A 10,808-nucleotide genomic window follows, 5' to 3' on the forward strand; every position below is an offset into this window, starting at 1 on the left:
CATAGAATACTGTTACATAAACGATTTCCCCAAACCCGCATATCTTTAGCAAAAAAAATAATATTGCATTCTTGGTTAACAGATATTGTGTCCTGTGTTGTCTTTTCCTTTAAGATTGATCTTCACAACTTTCCCCTCAATATCACAAATATACTAAATATATTTTAAATTATCTTTCTTAAATAAAACAAGAATTCAGAATGAAATGCTTATCTAAATGGTATTATTTTAAGGAGACTATATTTTTATACTAAATATTAGAACTAACAATTTACTTCATACAGAAATAAATGCAAAATAAACAAGTAATGTCCCCAATGGCCCCTCATACTAAACAATGTACCTTTACATGCTCATCAGGTTGAGCCTTCTTTGTTATCTCTTTACATTTCATTGTGCGTTATATAAACCCAGGTATAATGTTATTTGTACATCAAGGGACAGATACATACTCACTTGATTTAATCCCTAAACACTTTGCTTTACACGGCTTGACATGCTCTATATCTATCTGTTTTTAACCTCTTCACATTTTAGAAGCCAATAGCCTGCATATAAGGGCACAGTTCATACTCATACCAATTAGAGAGGACATACTTTAACCAGGTAGGGGGAAAATAACATTTTACTAAGTATTTCCTTGGTGGCAGGGCAGTATGATACCATTTTTCTTCAAGCTTGAGGATCAAATTCCTTGAGATTCTGAGATTTTCCCACATTTACTCTCACTCTCTCTCTCACACTTTCATTCTTGTTTACTCTCCCGCACTTTATAAATGTTTGCCTACCTTCTCTGTTGACCACTTTCAATTCTGCAGACCGCTTCCACATCTTCCAAATCTGTTATCTTTATCCGCATCTCTGTGCCCATAACCCGGCAAGAAATTTTGCCAAAATTGCAGTGCTTGTGGTGACGTCCTCTCTCCAGTCATCCAATCAGGGGAGAGTATGTAACCGAAAGCGCTGTCATTTTACCCTCACTTGAAGTATGGGCAATATGGGGTGCTTTCAGAGAAAAGATAGAAGATAAAGATTAAAATACAGAAATGGGTGGCAAAAGCAGAAGTGGTTGGCAGAAACAAGAGTGGTTGGCAGAAGTGGAAATGGTTAACAGAGAAGGTAGGAAAACACGTAGGCTGCAAAAGTCAATTAGATAGGTGTTTTTTGAATGACATTCACTGGGTGTGTGCGCTAAATGCTTAGTAGTGGCAGTAGTGGCAATTTTCGAATCCCTCACACCCATACAGAGCACCAGCGCTAGATTTGCCAGAGCAGCAGCCATTTGGTTGGTATCACCTAAAGGTTTATTTGACGGCTTGCATTATCATATCATTATATCTATCAGTATTTCAACCTCCAGGTGTAATCTGGTAAGATCTTTTTGTATTCCAAGAAGTCATACATTTTCTGTATCAGTGGAGTAAATAAAGGAGTGATCTGGCTTGAACTGGCCTTGCTTTGGCTTTGACTCTCACTCTCACATCACTAAACATCTGTAAAACCAGCACTACCTGTCCCACTAATGCCCATTCCCCTCCGCCCAATGTGCTGGACACCCCAGTGCGCTACTCACAAGCACGTGAAGTTAAAAGCCAGCTGCTGCACTAGGATCTGCTCAATCATGTTCAGGGTGGAGTTCTAGTGAGTGAAAGGCCTGACAATCCGTTGGGACCTTTCAATTAGTTTTGACAGCCGGCACTGCCCGTTAGTTGCAGTAGCAGAAAACCCACAAATTCTTCCTTTTCAACAGATTTATCAGTCACATGGATAATGCTGTGCCAGCCTATGGGCCAATCCACCATGCTAGTATCTTCATAAGAGCTGCCAAAATGTGAGCTGATGTGTGTTGCTTATCCATAACCAGTGGCGTCGGCGGGGGGGGGGCAGAGGGGGCCATGCCCCCCCTACATCATGCTGTGCCCCCCTGTGTGCCCCCCCAATTGAAACGCCATCTTTTTTTTTTTTAATAGACGCAAAGGAGAGAGAGAGGCCAAGAGAGGAATACGTTTTTAGCAACCGTTCGGCGCCTCTCACTCTTCTCCGCGAGGCCTCTGCCTTGGTCGCGGTGGCGGCAATTCAAGCTGAGCGCCAGAATATGACGTCATGCCTCTCAATGTCACGGTGCAGTCAGAAGGACTGACTCTCATTGTCTTCCCCTGATCTGCAGTCAGTGTGGCAAATATATATTTTTTGGTGTGGTAGCGGAGGGAGTGATTGCATGCAAGGGAGCGTTGAGCGGAGCCCAGGGAAATGCTTGGGTAGGGTCCAATTTTTCACTATAAAATATATTGGCAACAGGGTCTAATATTTATATATATTTTGACAGCAGGGGCAAATATTTATATATATATATATATATATATATATATATATATATATATATATTGGCAGCAGGGGCAAATATTTATATATGTTGGCAGCAGGGTCTAATATTAATATATATCAGCAGCAGGGGCTAATATTAATATATATCGTCAGCAGGGGCTAATATTAATATATATTGGCAGCAGGGGCTAATATTAATATTTATTGGCAGCAGGGTCTAGTATTTATATTCATGTTGGCAGCAGGGTCTAATATTTATATATATATATATATATATCGGCAGCAGGGGCTAATATTAATACATATTGGCTGCAGGGGCTATTATCAATAAATATTAGCTGCAGGGGCTAATATTTATATATATATATATATATATATATATATATATATATTGGCTGCAGGGGCTAATATTAATATATATCGGCAGCAGGGGCTAATATTAATACATATTGGCTGCAGGGGCTATTATCAATAAATATTAGCTGCAGGGGCTAATATTTATATATATATATATATATATATATTGGCTGCAGGGGCTAATATTAATATATATTGGCAGCAGGGTATAATTTTTATGTATATCACAGGAGGGTGTAATATAAGTATATATCCGCAGCAGGGGCTAATATTAATATATATCAGGAGCAGGGTGTAATATTTATATATATATTTATATATAGTGTATATGTACCGTTTTATAATTGGCCCCCTACTTTGGTCCCTGGCCCCCTTGTGCCCTCTAAATATGAAAGCTGGAGACGCCACTGTCCATAACCTCTGCCTGCGGTACAAAGGACCTACATCGCTGCTGACCTTCTGAATAAGTTCTGCTGTCGCCATGTGTGCACCATTAGTGAAAAAAGGCATGTTTTGCAGCGACCCATATGTCGGAAGTGAAGTGGATAATCTGTCTGTCCTCCTTGGACAGCTCTTCCCTCAACAATGACACGTGGGAATGGTATAGAGCACTAATTTCCTTCTAAAATGGTGTATCACTGTGGTGGGATTTTGAACGCTGATGTTGGTTCATTACAAAATCAGGGATATACAGAACGCAGTCTATAGATTTTGGTTAATACTGGGCACAGAATGGGGGGAAGCAAGAGGCAGGCGATTAAGTACACCCCTCCCATAGTGTATTTTATAGGGAATGGAGTTGAGGGGTATGATTGATGGCATATGTAATGTTGTCATAAACTGCAGACACTCAGAGATTACTTTTAACAGCAATTTCTTTATTTTGCTTCTTAACATCACCATATTCCTCCTTCCATGTCCCAGCTCCCAGTAAGCCAATCCCCCACTTCCTGTTCCTGTCCAGAGTCCTCCTCTCTTAAAGGGAGAGAGATGCTTACTGTATGTTACATCACCCCTTTTTTTTTTTTTTACAAGAAACTTTTGAAACATGAACATTACAGCATATACCCCTGAACTTTATTTTTTCCTTATTCACCCAAACACAGTTATGGGGAGAGGGAATTGTTAGCCCTCCTCTTTATTAATTAGATGTCCTTTGGACATGGTTCAAACCTTATTCGACTTGTACCCGCCTGTTCCTGTAAGCACGGATTCACTATATTAATTAGCGAGGCACATAAGTGCGAAGTTTTGTTCTATTTATTTGCTTTATGGTTTTAGCCACACAAGTGGTTATGGTTAATTTGAAAATTAACAAAACATTGTGGATTTTTTTGTGACTTTAATGAATTTTTGACTTGGATTTCATCAAACTGCATAGGTTTGTTGCTGAAAGCGAATATTTCTTGCCAATCTGCAGCATTTTGCAATTTTATTAAAATGCACAATTTTAAAAATGTGTATTTACCCTTTAAAAACATGCTTGAGGAATGTTACTTTACTTTCAACCTCACTAATCCTTTAAGTGTACTTTTTACCTCTTTGTTTCTCAAACTATATATTAGGGGATTTAACATTGGAATTACTGCTGCATAGAGAACGGAAGACACTTGGTCCTGTTCAAGCGAATGTCCTGATGTTGGCCCCATATACGTAAATAAAATAGTTCCATAGAACATTATAAGAACGATGAGATGGGAAGTGCATGTGGAGAAGGCTTTCATTCTACATTTGGAAGACTTAATGTGTAAGATGGTGTTGATTATTTTAATATAAGACGTTAAACAAAGTAAAAATGGGAAAAGTCCAAACATAAATGTTTCTACATAGATTACAGTGTGAAAACTTATGCCCGAGCAGGATATTTTTGACAAAGTTTTAATATCACAGAAGAAATGTTGAATTTTATTAGAGTGGCAAAAGGATAGATTGGAAGCAAAACCAGTGCAAAATATTGAATTCCCACATCCAGATATCCAACTGCACAACAAGAGCAAGATGCATTTTCTCTGGTTCATAATTAATTGATAATGTAATGGGTAACATATAGCAATATACCGATCATATGCCATGAAAGATAACAAGATCACTTGTGTTCCGGCCATGAAGAGAACGGCATACAACTGGATGAAGCACTTTGTGAAAGATATTGTGCTTTGCCCCGTTAAGAGGATGTCCATCAGTTTAGGGATGGTTATTGTAGTGAACAAAGTGTCTGCAGAAGCCAGGTTACAGAGAAAGAAGTACATAGGAGTATGTAAGCGAGTATTGATTAATATCACAGCAACTATAAGTACATTCCAGAGAACACCAATGAAGTATACCAGGAAAAAGAAAACAAAAAGAAAAATCTGATTATCTGGATTGTTTGAAAATGCTAAAATCTGAAAATGTTTAGTCATTGTTCTATTTTCCATCAGCGTGCCTACAGTCTGAAAAATTAAAAAGGAAAGTCATTATAGAAAGAGGTTATTGCCTCTGAAATGTATGCATTTTTTAAAGTTTTATTTTATATATGTTACTTATAAATCATTTAGGGAACAACAAAGCTTCAGTCTTTTAACAGACGGACACTTGATGATTTGATGAATTTCGAACTCTTGAATTCTTACAATGAACTTATGGTGGTCGCTGTTATGGTACTAGTGGCTGAAATGAACAGTAAGAGAATCGGCAACAAGCAGTGGTCAATGGTTAGAAGAATTTCCGGAAAAAAAATCAGGCAAATCACATCAATATAGAAATGAGGATAGCTGATGAATTGATTTTGAGCTAGGGTTTGAGAAAGTAGGGAAACATTCAGAGAGTGTGAGAGAGTGTGAGTGAAAGAGACCACACATTTTGGATACAATTTTACCAGACAAACCAAGGCATGATTACTGCCAGCCCTGTTCAATCTAAACATAAATTAAATAGAACTTGCAAACTGAAATAAAAGGCCTCAAACGGCAGCATTGAAACAAAGTAATTGGCATCTATCAGTCTGGAAAGGGTTACATCTACACATATAACCTTCTAGTGTTAAACTATGACCTTGTTCTAACACTTCAACTCATTTAAAATGAACTTCCCTAATGTTCTTTGTTCAATGCATTTACGTATTTAAATGTTTCTGTCATATCTTGTTTCTTCTTTCTTTCAAGCTACATTTAGTTTTTTCTAAATCATCAGCAGATTCTGAGAGTCGAGAGTGAGCAGTATTTCTTACAGTTTGACTCTGGTTGCTAATTTATTTTTGGTAGTACCCTGTTTTAGGTTTTGCTTAACGGAAAACCTAAACTTTGCAATAACAATAAAAAATGTACGATAACATCAAGTTGACAATCTGCAAAAATTCACATCATTAACACACATTAAGAAAAGAGGGCCCTGCTCCTGCAAGGGCATACTATTACCTACTTAATTCACTTAATGGTAGAAACAATGCTTACCTCTGACAGTATGGTGCAATCATATGACTGATTTAAAAATATTAGTCAGCAAACAATACAAAGATTTTATAGCTTACAGGCAGACAGACCTGGATACACAAGGGGGTTCTTTCATTACTATCATGGGACTTGTCTACCATAGTTACAGTAATAGTAAAAGTATGTAAGTAAGTAAATAGATATTTTACCAAATGGTGGTTTGAATATGTGCCAACAGGGCTGCCATCAGGGGGTATGCCCGGTAGTTATGTACCAGGCCAGATGAAAGAGCAAGGAGGCTGGGCCCCCTGCTTGGCCACAGGGTTGCACTGAGGCAGACACCAGTGACTAAAGCACCCAGCCAGATGTGACCTCAAGGTAGTGGAGATCACTGTAATGGCCCCCGCAGGCTCCAACTACAGCTCCACCAAACCCCCCCAGGCATACCACTAGATTAGCACTGTAGCTGCACTTCCTCAGGCCTAAAACTCTGAGTCAGAATGCCGGGCTATGACATCATTTCCTGGCACTCAGACATAGACAGCATGTGAAGACCTTGAGGGAGCACAAGTGCTGGCACCTACCTACCCCTCCTGAGCCAACAGGTTGTGTGTGTATAATAAGTATAAAGTATAAGTAAGTATAAATAAGGATGTATGTATGTTAGTTTATGTGTGTAAGTAAGTTATTGTGGGTAGGTGTCACGCCCTCGGGTTCCGTTGCCGGCGGGCGGGGGTCCGTCTGCGGTACACGGAGACTCGATACGGTCACCCCGGGGTCCGGGGGCCGCGGACGTTTTCCCGCTTGCGGCGCACGGATGCCCGAGGCACCGGCGGTCTCCGTTCCCGCCGGCGATCAATCCCGTGACCGCCGGTACAGGAGAAGGAGTAGCACTTTAGGGAACTCCTCAACGAGCAATCTTATGATTGCTCTTCGGCAGAGGAGTTCCCAGAAAAAGGTACTTACCTCTCCTCCGGTCGTCCGTTGATCCTCTAGGGGCGCTGCTATGCAGAACCCGGGGAGTTGATGGACGGCTGGAGGCGCGGCCATGACGTCTGTGGAGGTGGGGCCTGAGAGTGGCGCCAGATTTAAAAGTCAGTCTGTGCTACTCTCAGGCACCCTGTTGTGGTCTATTCAAGTGCTCCTGTGTTTTGCTGTGAATTGATCTGTGTTTTGACCCTTGCATTTCCTGACTACGTTTTGCCCTACGATTCTGTACCTCTGCCTGTGATTCCTGTGTACCGACGCGGCTTGGCTGACTACCTCCTCGTGTTTTGAACCTCGGCTTGCCTGACTACCTGCTTCGTTACCAACCTGGCTTCCCTGACCATTCTTCTGTGATTCACCCCTTCGGTTCTGATCTGCTGGTATACCGCTATTTGCTGTTCACCTTGCATAGAACTCAGTGCATACCTACTTTCTGTCTACACAGAGGCCTCCTCACTGTTGGGATCATCTAAGTCCTGGATTATCGCTGTCGAGGGCTCCTCTCTCTTCAGTGGTTCTCTGGGCAGAATAACTTCTGCGGTGAGTGCCTCAGGTGTAGCGGACGCGACAGTAGGTAAGTATAATACCATGTGTGGAGTTATGTTACTGTATGTGTGTATGTTAGCATAAGTGTTTTAATCTGTTTAAGTATGTTAGTGTAAAGGCTGAAACGTACGTCATGGCTGTGCCCCAGTGCACAAAGCAAGGTCAATAAAGACATGCTTGGATGAGTTTGGTGTGGAAGAACTTTCGCTTTCAGGCAACTGAATTTGTTTGTTGTCCAAAACATATTTCTCCATCTCTGTATCCCAGTCCTGTTAATGTCCCCTGCATCATCCCCCTGCCTTGTATCTGCTCCCCACCTGCTTACATACCTTCTACAGCCATTTTCTTATCTCCTCCGCTCTGGGCATATCTGGGAGGCATAAATTAACATTTACTAGTAAAACTTTTTTCCTATAGGGTAGTTTTATATTCAGGCTTTTTATTTCTTCCTAAATTAATATTCAAATTTTTGGGGGTCGTCTTATAATCGTGCAAATATGGTAATTTTATAAAATTCCCTACTTACTATGATTAGATAAAGTAAACTTACTTATTTATTAATGACCACCAAACAATAATATTAACAAATTAGAATACAATTAATAAACATTAAAATTCCCCACATTTAAACCACATCTAGACTAACGACTCCCATTTCACCCACGCAATTTACTAGCAAATAAACCCTAACCTTGCCCACTCAGTAACCCTAACCTTTATACTAAAATTTCCCACTCAACATTTTGAGCGTTAAAATTCCCTACTCAGGAACCGGAACACTAACATTTTCTAACACTTAAATTCAATAGTAAGTAACCCTAACACTAAAATTCTCTGCTAAATAACCATTTATGGTTATTGAATGAATAAAAAAGAATTACTTAAAAAAAAAAAGAAAGTTATACATTCTTAAGGGTGAAAATTTTTTACCTTTAAGGTTAAAAAATATAACCTGTAAGAGTAATAAATTAATGTAAATGTAAAAAAAATAATTGACATTATATTGTTCTCCAGTCCCTCTCTAGCCCACAAGGGGCAGAGCAACGAAACAAAGGCAATGTCTCTGCAGCCAACATCAGCACGGCAAGTGGATCGCTGAAGAGAGTGGCGTGCGGGGTGATGCTTGACATATTATTACGTCCTGGGTCCTCAAATGTAGGGAAAGAACAAGGGTACATTGACTCACAGGACACAACTAGACAGAGAAAATTATTCAAGTCTTCATGTTGTTTTGCGTATTTGTTATTGAATTAAACTCCTATATACAGTAAACGGCATATTATAAATAAACCCTTAGATTTTTTTGTGAGGGTAATCACAATTTAAAATATAAATTTAAAGTCGGACATTCTTGATGTTCTAATGTGTGTATGGTTTGATTTGACTCAATGGGGTTAAACATTGGTGTAAACAAAAAAGCTTTCCAAAATTATAAAAATTAATATCAGCTATTTTCCTACATGATATTTTCAATCCCTTTTGGATTACAAGTGAGCCTTCGGGAATATTATTCAACCTGATAATAGTATGTCCATGGCAAAATGATCAGCGATCCTCACTCAGTGTTTTAATGTGAGCTGTTTACTGCCATAGTCATAAGACCATACTGTGAGGTAAGTTATATTTGTCTGATGAAGAATAAGAGCATTAGCAATAATTTCCAGAAATAACACAAAAACAGTTTTTCTTTTTTTTTTTCTTCTCAGAATGGACTTCCAGGTCAGCTATAACATTGAACATGCTGGTAGGGTACTAGCTTATTCCAAATATCTGTAAATTGATTAATAATTGTAATTGACAATCAAAGCATATACTATGTCATTAACCACCATGATTAAAACTATTATCTTACACTGTAGTAAATAAAATGGAGATGAAAATGCGTCCCTTCCTCTACAATACAAGATGATGGAAAACCAGACAGTTCTTAAAGAATTTTTCATTCATGGATTTTCCAATAGTGCCAAGTACACAATCGTCTTATTTGTTATATTTTTACTTATTTACTTGCTTGGAATACTTGGAAATTTGATTATTATCATAGTGATTTTCAAGGATGTACACCTACATACTCCTATGTATTACTTTATCTGCAACTTGTCATCTGTGGACATCTTTTATACCACAGTCACCCTTCCTAAACTTATGGATATTCAATTGACTGGTAAAATATCGATGTCTTTTATACAGTGCTTTAGTCAGATGTACTTTTTCATATTCATGGGTGTCACAGAAGTTTTACTGCTCTCCTCCATGGCTTATGATCGTTATATTGCTATATGTTTTCCCCTACAATATCAATATATGATGAGTAACAGAAAATGTATTCTTATTTTTGTAGGCATCTGGATGTCTGCATGTGGCAATGCTTTGTATATGACCGGTTTTGCTTCCACATTATCATTTTGTCATTCTAACAAATTACAACAGTTCTTCTGTGATATCAAGGCCCTTTCTGAACTATCCTGTGCAGACATGATAATTTATGTTGTAGTCTACGTAGAGACTTTCTTTTTTGGACTGTGTCCTTTTTTGCTTATTTTAATATCGTACGTCAAAATAATCACCGGCATCCTACACATTAGGTCCAAAGATGGTAGAAGAAAAGCCTTCTCTACCTGCACCTCGCATCTCACTGTTCTATTCCTCTTTTATGCAACTATTTTGTGGTTGTACACAAAGCCACCAATAAAACACTCTGAGGAAATAGACCAGGTGTTTTCAGTGCTGTACACAGCAGTGACTCCAATGTTAAACCCGCTAATATACAGTCTGAGAAACAAAGAGATAAAAGATGCACTGATAAGACTTCTAGTAAACAGCATAAAGTCATGGCAGACTTGAAAAATGAAATTTGTTTTTAGAAATTGTGGGTAATGTAATAAAAAGTCTGGTTTGGTATCTGTGATGTCTTGGTAATAATTAAAGGAAAAATATGTAGGGTTTGAATTCAGTATGGGAACTGGTTATATACATTCTAACATTTTTAGCTTACATTCTACAACAAAGACGCATTCTTTTTTATCTAGCATGACAATTGTTTTGCTTTAATCAAATAAACATGTTACTGAATGACATCCAACTGCAAAACACCAGTTCAGGTTGCCAAAAAATTGTGAGTTTGCAGCAGCGAATTCACACAAGTTGGATTTTGTAATACAGTTTATACTGTATATTTATTTA

General features: G+C 38.6%; 2 protein-coding genes across 2 annotated transcripts; one reads left to right on the forward strand and one right to left on the reverse strand.

Annotated features, from left to right (window-relative positions):
• Nucleotides 1-3,827: 3,827 nt before the first annotated feature.
• LOC128491503 (olfactory receptor 5V1-like) lies at nt 3,828-7,142 on the reverse strand. The gene is made up of 3 exons (XM_053463821.1): nt 7,059-7,142; nt 4,221-5,114; nt 3,828-3,881 (listed from the first exon to the last, which is right to left on the reverse strand). Exons 1-3 carry the CDS (start codon nt 7,140-7,142, stop codon nt 3,828-3,830), a joined length of 1,032 nt encoding a protein of 343 aa, XP_053319796.1.
• Nucleotides 7,143-9,530: 2,388 nt separating this feature from the next.
• LOC128491504 (olfactory receptor 1-like) lies at nt 9,531-10,469 on the forward strand. The gene has a single exon (XM_053463823.1). It carries the CDS (start codon nt 9,531-9,533, stop codon nt 10,467-10,469), a length of 939 nt encoding a protein of 312 aa, XP_053319798.1.
• The last annotated feature ends 339 nt before the right edge of the window (nt 10,470-10,808 follow it).

This window comes from Spea bombifrons, chromosome 4 (assembly GCF_027358695.1).
Source record: "Spea bombifrons isolate aSpeBom1 chromosome 4, aSpeBom1.2.pri, whole genome shotgun sequence".
In the NCBI taxonomy this organism is placed as follows: Eukaryota; Metazoa; Chordata; class Amphibia; order Anura; family Pelobatidae; genus Spea; species Spea bombifrons.

Coding starts and splice junctions, on each gene's coding strand:
- LOC128491503 (XM_053463821.1), bottom strand. CDS start 7,142: ATGGCCGCGCCTCCAGCCGTCCATCAACTCCCCGGGTTCTGCATAGCA. Junction 5,115..7,058: donor AACGGACGACCGGAGGAGAG/GTAAGTACCTTT, acceptor TTAATTTTTCAG/ACTGTAGGCACGCTGATGGA. Junction 3,882..4,220: donor ATAGTTTGAGAAACAAAGAG/GTAAAAAGTACA, acceptor CCGTGCTTACAG/GAACAGGCGGGTACAAGTCG.
- LOC128491504 (XM_053463823.1), top strand. CDS start 9,531: ATGATGGAAAACCAGACAGTTCTTAAAGAATTTTTCATTCATGGATTT.